Here is a 14,186-nt window from a genome sequence, read left to right as displayed (position 1 = left end):
CATGGCGTTGTGTCATAAGTTGTAATTATATGTGTAAACTTTTTAATCTGAGCTACTTTTCCTCGAGTCAATGCAGCGATGCCCTGTGTCATTTGCTTCCAACTTTTTCTTCTTTATCTCCTTTATGAGCCAAAGGATGTAAAGTAATGCGCTGTTTTCATTCTTTGGTTTTTGCTTGTTTATCTCTCATTCTTACCCACTGTCCAAACGTGGCCACAAAACTTGGACACTTTTCATTTAAAGTAGCTAAATAACGCCCCTTCATAACGCCGAGTTCATACAACTATTCGTGCTTGTTGGATGTCCTTGTGGTATCTGCAGAATTGAAGGGTCTATTTTGTGATGTAAAGTCCAACCAAAAAAGAGCCTTATGCAAAAACGGCCAAATCCCCCGTAGCTCCGATTGCTTCCATTTTTTAGTACGCTATTTTACCATAACAAAGGGCCCCGTTTCTGATAATTTCAAGTCAAAAAAAAATTTTCCCGCGCTTTGGCGGCGTTGCCAAGTTGCAACATTAAAAATTCGATAACTTTTGAACCAATTGAGTTATTGATCTGCGGTTTGCGCTTAAATTCTTTAAAAGTTATGAACTTTTGTTTTATGTATGGTTTTTGGATGGAACGTAACATTAAACTTATGATTCACCTCTTTTTTGGATTTTTGATCCGTCGTATTTCACATGTTCGTAAATACCCAAAAAGGCCATTTTTTGATTTTCAAAAAAATGTGTCCAATCGATTCCTCGTCTGATTCCGCATCTATCGATATGTCATACTTGGCGGGGAAACGATTGGTATAGAAGTTATGACCATTTTTATACGCGGGTTTCGACGCGCCGTACCCATTACGCACCGTTACAGCCGTCCTGGGCTCCTCGCCGCGTGGCCTAGCGACTGGTTCATCGACTTTACGCAACTTTTTAGTTTTAACTGACTTACTCAAGAGATAATTTGTAATAATAAAGTTTTTGTGCCCAGTGATTTGTTGTTCTAACCCATAGTGAATAGCCAGTTCCAAGTGTCAGAGACCATCCAGGCACACAAATAATTTAGAATAAGTAGAAAATTCGTTAATTTCAGTCAAGTGTTTTATGGTTGACAAAAGTTTAAAGACGATTATTTCCAATGTTTGAAATTCAAACGAAATGGTATAAAATAATCTTACAAGGAAATCTTTGTTTACGGATCTATGAATAACAGCCGCCATACACGACGCTTTTTTTCGTAGGAATTACAGTGACGAGGACAGTGAAACTGTGGCATTGGAAATGTTGGCAAAATTAACGAGCCAAATCTGATGCAAAAAATCGTGGAAACTAAGGGCCTAGTTCGAAAAAGTAAAAACTTTAGAAGATTGGAGGAGACCGACTTTTAGCAACTTCAGCTGTGGACTGCGGAAGATATTAAACAATTTTGTTGATCATACCAGTTACATCTCGCAAGATCTTACACAGCAGATCATTTTGCTTGCGGCAAATATGAAAATCAAAGCAAGGACAGCTACCAACCAAACTTTTTGGATCACGGAATACATGTTGTTGATCCAGTTTTTTTGAAATGTAGGTTATTGACAAGACACAAATCACTAAAGATCTACAATGTGTTTATATTAATTGATCTTAATAAAGGAACAATGTCATCAGTGGCCACCTGCTATGTGCGTGCATAAATGGAGCCAGAAAAATTGGGCACTGTGCATCACTGGGCACGATTGTCATCATATGGTACCTAGGTTTCGGCCGTCATGCAGGATTCAAGGCACCGGCAGAATATTTGAATTGGAACTATCACCAGAACAAACCTCTCTTAGAGGACACATCCAAGGATGATTCTGACGACGAATGTGGGAATCCATCTCAATAGGTGACGTTTACTTTCAATGCCTTACCATATTTAAATCATATTAAAAAAACTAGCATAGTTTTATTTTCACCTGTTTTAGTTAGCTTACTCTTGAGGTACTTTATCCTATGTTTCACCTTTTTTTTGTAGGATTATTTTATACCATTTCGTTTGAATTTCAAACACTGGAAATAATCGTCTTTAAACTTTTGTCAACCATAAAACACTTGACTGAAATCAACATTCCATTTTCTACTTATTCTAAATTATTTGTGTGCCTGGATGGTCTCTGACACTTGGAACTGGCTATTCACTATGGGTTAGAACAACAAATCACTGGGCACAAAAACTTTATTATTACAAATTATCTCTTGAGTAAGTCAGTTAAAACTAAAAAGTTGCGTAAAGTCGATGAACCAGTCGCTAGGCCACGCGGCGAGGAGCCCAGGACGGCTGTAACGGTGCGTAATGGGTACGGCGCGTCGAAACCCGCGTATAAAAATGGTCATAACTTCTATACCAATCGTTTCCCCGCCAAGTATGACATATCGATAGATGCGGAATCAGACGAGGAATCGATTGGACACATTTTTTTGAAAATCAAAAAATGGCCTTTTTGGGTATTTACGAACATGTGAAATACGACGGATCAAAAATCCAAAAAAGAGGTGAATCATAAGTTTAATGTTACGTTCCATCCAAAAACCATACATAAAACAAAAGTTCATAACTTTTAAAGAATTTAAGCGCAAACCGCAGATCAATAACTCAATTGGTTCAAAAGTTATCGAATTTTTAATGTTGCAACTTGGCAACGCCGCCAAAGCGCGGGAAAAATTTTTTTGGACTTGAAATTATCAGAAACGGGGCCCTTTGTCATGGTAAAATAGCATACTAAAAAATGGAAGCAATCGGAGCTACGGGGGATTTGGCCGTTTTTGCATAAGGCTCTTTCATCTTAGATATTTCATACATGCTGATCAAAGTTGAACTTTCAAATGATAAAAACAAAAATTACCAAAGGGAGGAAAATCACAAAACATAACTACGACGTGTTATTTTATGAATCAATCTCTTGATGACAGTGTGACTTTTTGTCTTGTTTTTTTTAAAGGAAGAAAGACAAGATGATAGATCCAACATGAAGATGTTAGGAAAAGCGTGCCGAATAACTGAAATGTTGGATGTGTACTACACTACTTTCGTGTCATTTTTTTTTTTTCCGCAGGTATAAATTGTTATTTTTTGCTAAATTTTGGAGAAAATATTGCTTTAGGAACACGGAATGTAAATTAATTTTATTTAAAAAAGAAAATACCATCATTAATTTGGGCGAACAGAGAAAATATACATCAATATTTGGGATAACATCTCCCTGATTGTATGAAGGATGAATATTTTAGTATTTCTGTTTCAAAAAACTTAACTTTTGTCTTCAGAGATACAATGATTCCTAGTCCAAGTCAATTTGTTTTATTGAAAAAAAAGAAAGAAAGAAAAAAAAGTTAGACATACTATTTTCATGTCTTTCTATTTGTATCAATAGGTACTTTTTTCTAAACTTATGAACATTGAATGCAAAAAAGAAAATAACATCATTAATTTGGGTGAACATGTGGCTGATTATATGAAGGAGGTATATTCCAGTATTTTTGTTTGACATATTAACTCTAGAGAAAATGTTCGTACATTTATCATCTAGTACTAATTGTTTTTTGATGATTGGTCTGAAACATTCAATACAACCAGTAAAAATTATCTCTCATCATCGGGAATCGAACCCCCGACCGCCCTTCTCCCACGAACGAATGTTAGCGTGTGGTGGCGTAGACAACTGAGCTTTCACGCCTCTTCAGAGGATCGGCAATAAAAAGAGCAATTAACAGACTCGGACGATGGGGGCTTCACAGAGTTGTCCTTGACGCTTCCGTGCCGCTGCCATGGTATGAGAGAACGGAGTGAGCGCAATTCTCTATGAGCTATAATTAACACGTGCTTTCATGTGTCTCGAGGTTCATCCCAGCATGCATTCGCGATCGCGGCAGTTGGGCTGAGGCAATATTTGCGTATTCATGAATTAAATCAATCAATCGAGTTCTGATTTTGGCTCCTTTGTCCATAACGAGTTCTCCAGAGCAATTTTTCACCTTGTACAATGGTTATTATTTCTTTATTTTTATTTTTAAAATTTGAAGTGGGATAAAGGCGGCTTCTCAAGAGCAACGAGGAAGGCGATTGTTCGCACCAACGAACAGACAATTGATGGCGAAAAATAACTAATCAGAACCTCCCAAAAAAAAAGAATTTGCCTAAATTCGTTTTTCGGTGGTTCTGTGCAGATTTACCAGTCAGACACGACATCTCAAGGTGAAACTAACTCGCGGAAAGCGAATTCTAGAATTCTACACAATTTGACGTAGAGATATGATTGGCTAAAATACACAACGGTTTTCGATACATCCGAAAATAAACCAAAAACCGGGCACTGGGCATTTTGCTCAAGGTCACAGAGACATCAGGAATTACATAGCCGTAGCAGCGGAACGATTGCAATATCATGGGGAACTCCGTTCCCATGATAATAATTAAAATTATCTCCATAATATGAAAAAGTATAACCAAGAGCTCTTTAATATCTATATTTTGTAAAACTTATATTTTGAATAAGTCCCTTTTCTACATAGCATTCCTCTTTGATAAAAAATCCGGCTGGGTCTCTTACATAAAAAAAATGCATTCTTGTGCCATTTAGTTCCACTTAAAATCATGACTTCATTACCTATGCTTGAATTACGGGAGCATCTAGGCTTGGCAACCAATACTTTCGAAAAATGGGTGCGTAATAAATTGAGAGTGACTGCGTTGTTTTTCCCTCTGAAAATTTTTGCTACAAAGGATCCTCCCGCTTTTAAAATACAGCAAGTGATGGCATATGCAGCACTCAATAGATGTTCTTGAAGACAAAGGTCCATGTCATTGTTACCAGTCACTGAAAATAAAAAATCATACCACAAGAAAAAAGTTCATGAGTAACATCATTAGGTGAGTGAAGGAAACTCAACAAACATCTTGCCACCAAGTGTCTAATGGGACACCGCACACAATGCCAAGAAATTCGGCGCGGAGAGAAAATTTCAAGATATTTTTGATAAGATGTTCTTTACGACCTATTGTGCACGATGAGCATTTATAATTAAACTTCCTACAATGATCAGTGCTCGAAACTCACAGCCGCCAACGCGCCAAATGCGCCTAAGAAATCGGTCGTGGCGCTTAAAAAATGAAGGTTCTGCGCCAACTTGGCCCCTAAAAAATTACCCCCCCCCCCCCCCCCCCCCCAAAAAAAAACCATAGTTTTTCTGTTTGGTGATTTTTCGAAATTTCACCCAAGTTACAGCTACTAGTTCTGAAACTAAAACATCTTGCGTCTAACTTTTCACTAAATGCGCTGTGATATATAGGCAAAAAGTGAATTTGGCCCCTAAAAAATCTTCAAGGGCCCCTAAAAATCAAGCATGATGGCTCCTGAAACTCAAAGTGGAGTTTCGAACACTGATAATGACTGTCCACAAAACTGAGAGTACGCCTGCTCTGAGCAAACTATCAAATATATTAGATTAGTTTGAATTTAAGATATTAGGTTGGATAGTTGGTAGGGTCCTGTAGCTTACTTCATTGACTTTCTATCGAGCCCTAGTAGAGTTCATTTGGTAAACATTTCTCTTGTCTAGCACCATTTTTCGACAACGTGTAAAATAAAGAAACTTCTCTGGAATGTTTGAGTCATTTTCCTTTCTCCAGTTCTTAAAACAAAGTAACACTGGAAATGAAATTTTCAACTTATTAGATGCAAAATAAGACTAATCTGCTAAAAATCTCATTAATACTGTCAAAGTTTGATTAGCTTAAAAGAAGTTGAAGCTGAAGCTTTGCTTATCTGAGATTGCCTTCCACGTAGGCTAGGGTGTTTCTTATTTTTTAAATTTTCGAATTCGAAGGAGGTCCTAGCCTTAAAGGTTGATGTTAAATGTTTCTCTTAATATGTACAGATACGACTGCTTTATAAAATCTTCATTTCAAAATAAACAGAACCTTGGGTCTTTGCCACCAACTGAGGACGCTGCAGCAGAGCATGCATTCCGAACTTATTTGCAGGTCCAGGAGTGGCACGGCGAGAAAAAGGATCCTTGCAATTGGGGCTGGAAAGCCACCAAAAATGGGCTAACGCCTTTAACAACTTTGGATTCACCAGCTCCCGAAAATATTTTAAAGCTAATTGCCTGCAAGTGCAAGAAAGGTTGCAGCAAGACTTGTGGGTGCCGTAAAAATGGCTTAGGATGCACCATTCTCTGTCAGATGTGCAATCAATCCTGCGATAATTTTCAAATGGAAGATACCCTACACGGAGAGGAAGAGGAAGGAGACATCGATGAACCGAAAATTATGACATTCTTAGATGATAATTGAATCGGGACGTGCGAAAACCGCTAATGTCCATTTTTCCAGTCTTAAGTATTTTGGAGTTCATAATATTTTTAAAGAGTCGATACAACCATAAAAGTGATGAAAGGACTCGTTTTGAGATCAAGGAAATCTAGGAAATCCAGGATGAGTTTTAACGCCATTTTTGTGGTTACAACCAACTCCGAAAAGTAATATGAACTCAAAAAAACTTAAGCTTGGAAAAATGGACATTAGCGGTTTTCGCACGTCCCAATTCAATTAGGATTGTGAACCTGGCTCATCTACGCCATCAACGCCAGTGCCTGATCAAAAATATGAAACAGAAAGTGAATATGACGAAGGTGACCTGGAAATTGAGGAACCAGCAACAAGGGTACTGCGCTCAAGCAAAGCAGTGCAACATGTTGATCCGGAACCATCCGAACAAAAAAGCAAGAATTCAGATGTGCCACAAACTGATCTCACGAAAAATTCAGGACTATCTACAATACGCTGTAGAAAATAATTACGTAGATGAATGATTTGCATTTTATAACTTTGTATGCAAAATACAATTTCTTCAAAAAATGCTTGATTTGTGAAAATTAAGAAAACTTTGAAATGTTTTTATTTGAAACTTTAAAAAGCTATGCAAATGTAATAATACAGTCCGTCTACTTCAAAGTAGGCTTTTTTCCGTCCATTTCCCCTATTCCCGTACAATAAGAAGCAATTATTCATGAGAACTTATAGAAATTACCGGATGAATTATTAATGTTACTCGGAAATATCACCGATGAAATCATTGCATTCACGTTTTACACACTAAAATGAATTGCGCCAATAGCGGTAATTGCCAGAGTGGGGAGGGAAGGGGGGGGTAATTTGAGACATTTAATATTAGGGGGTCTTCGGGGGGGGGGGGGGGTCACCTTCCAATGAAATTTTACAATCTGACTCGTAAATAAGCCCCCTAGAAAAGTCCACAGAAGAGTAATTTCGCAGATACTGGCGAACCCTGTCCATGCTCGGTTTTCAGTGCAACTTCAAAAGCTTGTCTGTGCCGTCCAGGATTAAGAAAAATTAAAAACAGCAACTCCTAGTATCACATTTGTTGCTCTATAAGTTTGATAGTTAAGATTTTTCACGTAGAGTCGCCCCGAGAAAAGTTATTCACGAGAAAAGCGTAAGTTTCGCGAAATTCGAATTTTGGCGGTTTTTTCAGCGCGCTCTGGCGGCTTAAATTTCAGTCATATCAAAAATTGATAAGAACGTCTTTTCTTTAGAATTGAATGTAGTTTATTTTTAAAAATAACTACTTTGGTCAAAAAATCAAAATTAAGCAAGATATTTTCAAAAAATGAGATTTTAGGCCATTTTTAGGCCATTTTTTCAAAATGGCGGCTTTAGCGGCGAAAAGATCTTTACACAAATGCGAAATTCGGATTCAGCGTCCAAAAATACATAGGAATCACTCATCAAAAAGTTTTCCGGGAAATTTTCCCCAAGAGCCCCTATTTGATGCCCAATTGCCTGGACTAAGTGAAGAAAAATGTTCAGTTTTCATGAGAACAACATAAGATTAGTGGTATCTTGCATATTAAAGATTGCAAACTTCATTTCAATTTTCCAGTGTTATTTTTGTGTGTTCACAGTGTGGAGCTACCAAAGCAAAAAATGACTCGAAAATTCCAGAGGTTTCTTTACTAGTTGCCAAAAATTCGCAGGAGAAACGCCAATTTTTCATTGAATGAATCAACAACAGCTAGTTATGATGATAATAAAATAAGCTACTTGCTCCTGCAAACCGTGCCTAGGTACTCCAATATATCTTCAATAGTATTGTTGGAGTGAGAGAAAGCCAACACCACATCAGTTTTTTTTTTTGAGACAGCCTATGTACATACTGATCTCGAGAAAATCGAGCCTGAAAAGTGCATTTTTCTGAAAGATTGCCCGTGTTTTCAAACAAGGCAGTGGCACCGTCGCTGAATAGAAGATACGGACTGCAGAGCCTTTTGTTTGGAACTGAGTTGACGTGTCTTACCTATGTATCTTAGTCGGCGTGACTTGCCTTCCCAACCGGCGCGGGACGAGGAAATAGGATCTCGCTCCTTAATCACCTAAACTGTTTCACTTGATGATGCAAGTGTAACTGCCAAAAAATGCAGTCTTTTGGCTAAATTTCAAATCTTCAAATTTACTCCGCACCTTGGTATTGTGTGTAGTGTCTTTTGGCTTGCATTATTATTAAAACTGATGGAAATAAATTGTAAAGATACAAAGGCTGTTCAGTGCGACAGAGACAGTCTTCAAAACTAAGCTAAGTGACTCTTTTAAGGTTTTGTATAAGAGGCAGAAAAATTAGCTTTTGAATGAGACTCAGACCAGCTCATTAAATTGGAGATTCAAAAAGTCAAAAATGTTTTAACAGAGCAAGGTATTGCCGTTGCGGGAATAAAGATCTTCTCTCATTGAAATTGGTTTCTAAAACCAGCGACCAATGTGTCGTTTTGCCTTAAACTACTTGGCAACAGTGAGGGCTACTTCACAAGTGGTTTCAACCCTGTACGAATGAAAAAACTTAAAACCCTACAGTGAACTACCTTTGAAACATCCATGCGGTGAAACAAAACTGATTGACCAGGCAAATTACTTTTGTTTTTTCTTTTCTAATGAAACTTGTATTTTTGCACGTACTTTGCTCCACTTTTTGCATGCTTAACTATGAATTCATGAGCAAAATAGTATGTGGGTGGCTTTGAAATATTAGGAGGAGATATGGAAAAGATGTGTAACTGGCCGCTCAAAACTTTTAATTATGATCTTTCTTTCCTTTCAATATTCGATTTTTTGGGTAAAGGTAGGTCACACCAACCACGAAAAAATTCCATAGAGATTTGAATAACTGTAAACCTTGCACAACGCAAGTGTCAGTCTACAAGACTGTGGGGGGGGGGGGGGGGGTATTAGTCAATGTGTCAAATAGTTATATGAATGAACCAGGACTTCATGTGACCTTTGTTTCATTTTACATTAATTGGTCTTGACTGTATATTGTTTGACATAACATGGATTGAAACACCAGAAAACAATATTATTCAATTTAATTAGAGGCTTGAGGCGCGCAACTCAATATTCAGTCAGTCTGGTGACGTGTTCAGATCTAGTTTTTGGCCACTTAGAATAAAATGCGGATTGGGGCGTGAATAAGGGCCGGAAGGTCAATAAAAGTAGATAGGTAGGGGATTGCTACATCGGCGTATATCCCTTGTATTAATCATGATCTCGGTCAAATTCTTGATTTTTGGAATGTCTCTTTCATTCATTGTCATTCTGGCGACACTGCTTCCCCTCAAAGCGTTTGGTGGGATATGTGATAGAATATATTTTTCTTACAGCTGCAAATGCACCCTCGACCTATCCTTAATGTTTCGTTTTATTTTGTTACTGTAAATCGGCGGGAAAAATTTATTACCTCAAAACGTCAGTCTTCCGACTATCATTCTGGTGACGTCATCAGAATGACTGCTTCTCAAATTCTAAGTATCTAGGTAGGCAACTGCGTAATTTTGTAGGTTACTTGTTACAAGAATTATACAGGGTGACACCAAAGTCTTAGGAAGCCCCTGTGACTTTAGAACGAATTGAGATAGAGACTTGAAATTTTGACAGTGCTCCTATGTCAAGGTAAACTACTTTCTTGACCCCCCCAAAAATCATGAAAATCTGTCCGGTAGAACGCTGGAACTAGGCGTTACCAGATATGCAAATTTAGGAGGTCTCAGAGCATATAGTATAGATAAGTCATTAAAAAAAACCGAAGTGAATTTGTCGTGTTGCTTCGAAAGTTGAAAGTTTCGAAAGTCAAAAAGCATATTTTAAACTTAAAGAAAGACACAAATGTCACTAATGCTAAAATTGGATACCGGAGGCAGCAGATTGACAAATTTCATTCATAGAACAATCTAAGGTAGGTAAAACGATCCAACAGTATTCGAGATAGAAAACTAAAAATTCTTGTGTTCCAAGCCTGGAGATGAAATCGTGTTCTACATGAACTTTTGAGGAGGAAACATAATATGATATTAGAACGCTTAAGTTGGTATCTTGTAAAGTAATCCATTCTGAAAAACTCAAATGTTATTGCTAACAGTTGAATGGCTTGATTTTATGATAGAATAAAGAATTGGTAGAGAAATATAAAAAGGAATAGCTCAGAATAAATACCATCTGGAGCACCATCACATACTACGCAATCCACACGATTCCCGTTGAACTTCTCTAAGATCTGCTTCACAGTGTTTATCTTAGTGATATCTCCTTGAACTATTTCCAAAAATGGGTGAGGCGCCATCTCCTGTACATCTACAGAAACAATTTTCACTTTTGGTTGATGAGTTGTCTCATTGAGCCTGCTGCAAATAAAATAAAAACCACAGTTGTCTTAGAGTACGTAAGAAGCATCAATTTCCAAAATTCTAAATGAGTACATCCGCAGCCCCCCCCCCCCCCCCCCATAGGGAGGGCCTACGGACCCCAACTTTTTTTTTCAAATGGCAACTCCCCCCCCCCCCCCCTTTGTGACACGTCAATCGAAAGAGAATAAAGAAAGAACATTTTTGGCGCAAATCACAAGACAAAATCTTGATTTTTGACAAAATAACAGCCGGTCAAAGTTCAAAATAACGGCAATTTGACAAATCCATTTTTGTTGACAGATTGGGACCAAACCAGGGATCCGAGGGTTTTTAGGGACGAGAAAAACGATTCTGGCATTAGATTTCCGGAAAATTCTGTTTTTTTCAAAATGGTGGAGGTTAAAATGGCGACCTGGAGCGATAAGAGAATATTAAGGCTGCTTATCAATGGATTTGCATGAAAGTGGGTATCCGGGGGTATTTCGGCACGAGAAAAACAAATCAATTCGTTGGCATTTTTAAATTCTGAATAACTTCAAAATTGCATCGAGAGAATAGGGGAAACTTGGTATGGTGTCACAGCAACGCCCCGCAGATTATTACCCCGTGAAACTCAGCCTGTTGCTGTGCGTCGGGTACTGCAACTAAAAAATTAGTGCACGGCAATGAAACAAAATTTTTGCAATCCCCCGCAGGAATGAAATAAAATTGTTTCGAAGCCCCGCACCGAGAATTTTAGAATTTAATTCCCCCGCATATTATGTTATTGACTTTTGATAACCTCATCTGGTAAAAAAAACACCATCAAAGTCAGCAAAAAATTCCTGATGACATTTTTCATCACTTAACTAGTTACATTAGACAGCCCTCCCTCTTATAATTAGATGATAGCTCATCAGTATATTTTGCAAGGAAATAACATCTATTCAGCAGTCCAGTCCATTTATTTGTAAATATATGAGTGAACGGCAAATCTTGCATGCAACAAAGGAAAAGTATGAGAAAACTCACCACCGAATGCATGGAGCTCTCCAACAAAGGTAAGATCTTTTGATTTCAATCATCCGATAATCATCAACATCATCCATCATCCATCATCCGTCATCCGTCATCCGTCATCCGTCATCCGTCATCCGTCATCCGTCATCCGTCATCCGTCATCCGTCATCCGTCATCCGTCATCCGTCATCCGTCATCCGTCATCCGTCATCCGTCATCCATCATCCATCATCCATCATCCATCATCCATCATCCATCATCCATCATCCATCATCCATCATCATCATCATCATCATCATCATCACCACTACATACATTAATTAGAAAATTCAAAACGCGTACCGATTTAACTTCTGACCGTTTCGTCAGACCCTGGTGCAATTTTTTCACGCGTTACTCTTTTACGCGTCTGTTTTGCATAGGGTAGGTGTGGTTTGCGGTCCGCAATTTGTTTATCGGTAAGCAGTAAACAAACGAAATTTTGTTGTCCAAGAGCCGGAGATACACTCTTTTGAATTTTCTTCGATGATAGGTAATTGGTAAAAAAAGCTAAAAGGCGTATGGGCGTACGACCAGCAGTGGTATATACGTTGTTTATGCAATTTCATAGCGTATTTTCTGTTTCCATGGTTGCGCCTGACGCAACAGCTGATGTTATTGCTATTGCCAATGCGATAAATTTCTATTTTTAAAATTTGTTTTTTCGACTGAACTGCGTCCCCCCTATTGATGAGTGTGTTGATGCATGAGCAGGAAGGCGTTCTAAAATTTTGTCATTAATTTCCTTTACAGTTATGTTCTTCGGAGCTAAAATTGCCCGACCATTAAGCCAATCATCAATGAGATAATTTTCAATAAGATTTGGATAAACTTTATCGATCAATTCGTCTTCTGAGTAGAGCATATTAGAAAATATTTTTGAAACATCGATACCTATTTCCATCAGAATCGGTTTCGATGTCACCTTGTCCGATTTGTAACAATTTATTTGAAAAGGACTCGGCATCTTGGTCGTTTTTTAGCACTACTCTCATATTAGTGGTTAAAGATAATTTTACTGCATTCTTCCACAAAAAAGATGATTTTAAGCCTATTTCTCTTGAGCCTCGAATTTTAATCACATCAGTTTGACCTCCATTTTCTGGTGATCTTCGTTTATACAGAGGATAACCGTTTTCATTGTGTTTGGTTTCACTGATGAATAATTTTGGATAATTTTTTGTGCATATTCCATTTGCATTCATTAAAACACTGCTTTGGAAAAAATGCCGGGTGAGCATCAAAAAATTGTTATGCACGCTGATCGTACTCCTATTGGTGAACATGCCCGCGAGTACAATGCACCAGTTAAAAATGAAATTGTGGCTTTGATAACTGGGGATGAATGTGGTTCTCGTGATATTATCGTCCATGCTAGGAACGACAAACTTACCCGAGTGCCTGACACTCATAAACACTATGATGCTATGCAATACCCTTTAATTTTCTGGGAAGGTCAAGAGGGATACCATTTCAATATTCCTCAAGTTAATCCTACGACTAAGGTAAAACTCCATAGCAAGAAAGTTACATGTATGGATTTTTATGCATGTTATATGCTGTTTTGAAAAAATGATTTTAATCTGCTCCTACGATTTCGACAACTTTTCCATCAGTTCATTGTGGATATGTACGTCAAAATAGAGAGCGAACGGTTATGCTACATTTCTCTTCACCGAGTCAAGCTGAGAGCAGAGGGTTATATTCCTTTAAAGGATGCAGTTATGAATGATGGAAAAGATGATGCAAATAATTTAGGACAGGCTGTAATTTGGCCATCAACTTTTGTGAACAGTCCTAGATATCTGCATGAATACACTCAGGATGGTTTTGCTTATGTCCATTCTTATGGTCGAATGGACCTTTTTATTACGCTTACGTGTAATCCTGCATGGCAAGAGATAAAGAATGAATTGATGCCTGGTCAAAAAGCTGCTGACCGGCACGACATTATAGCAAGAGTATTCCAGTTAAAAGTTCAGAAACTTGTACCTTTAATTGTGAAAGGTAATATTTTTGGAGAAGTTGCGTGCTATATGTACAGTATTGAGTGTAGTGGGGCCGATAAGTGGAAAATATCATAACAATCGTGCACTTCTGGAAGAAAGCATGCAAATTTCAGGGATTCATCTCTACCCTATAGACATTCGATTCAGACACAGACCCCAAAAATCTGGGCCCCCTGGGAGGGTAGGGGGGCCCCCAAATTTTGAATTTTGAATAACTACGGAACGGCTAATGTTAGCGTAATTTTTTTACAACAGAACGATGGGAAATTTTATTAGGAACAAAACTGATTCTTATGAATTTTTCCGTGGGATCGATATTTTAGGCGTGAAACGGGAAAAAACCATCGGGGGACGGGGAGCCGGCCGTTCTGAGGCAGATCCGCGCGCTGCGCTGCCTGCCCGTGACGCGCGCGGCGGCGCGGTACGGTGTTAC

General features: G+C 38.2%; 1 protein-coding gene across 8 annotated transcripts in view; it reads right to left on the bottom strand.

Annotated features, from left to right (window-relative positions):
* LOC109038018 (tRNA (cytidine(32)/guanosine(34)-2'-O)-methyltransferase) overlaps positions 1-14,186 on the bottom strand; it is a 270,186-nt gene that overhangs the window by 224,165 nt on the left and 31,835 nt on the right. For 5 of the 8 annotated variants that reach the window (XR_011899359.1, XM_072297314.1, XM_072297317.1 and 2 more), the window contains 2 exons: positions 10,516-10,703; positions 4,622-4,831 (listed from right to left, as the gene is read on the bottom strand). Coding sequence is in view for 7 of the 8 variants with exons in the window: in XM_072297314.1 (XP_072153415.1) it covers positions 4,622-4,831; positions 10,516-10,703 (398 nt within the window). In the remaining variant the exon portion in view is untranslated. Of the gene's footprint in view, positions 1-4,621; positions 4,832-10,515; positions 10,704-11,717; positions 11,880-14,186 lie in introns of those variants that run through there. The other 3 variants (XM_072297316.1, XM_019052930.2, XM_072297315.1) reach the window with 3 other exon arrangements.

The sequence above is a fragment of the Bemisia tabaci genome, chromosome 2 (genome assembly GCF_918797505.1).
Source record: "Bemisia tabaci chromosome 2, PGI_BMITA_v3".
Classification (NCBI taxonomy): domain Eukaryota; kingdom Metazoa; phylum Arthropoda; class Insecta; order Hemiptera; family Aleyrodidae; genus Bemisia; species Bemisia tabaci.
The sequence above is the reverse complement of the archived record's forward strand: the minus strand, read 5'-3'. Positions and strand labels throughout refer to the sequence as shown.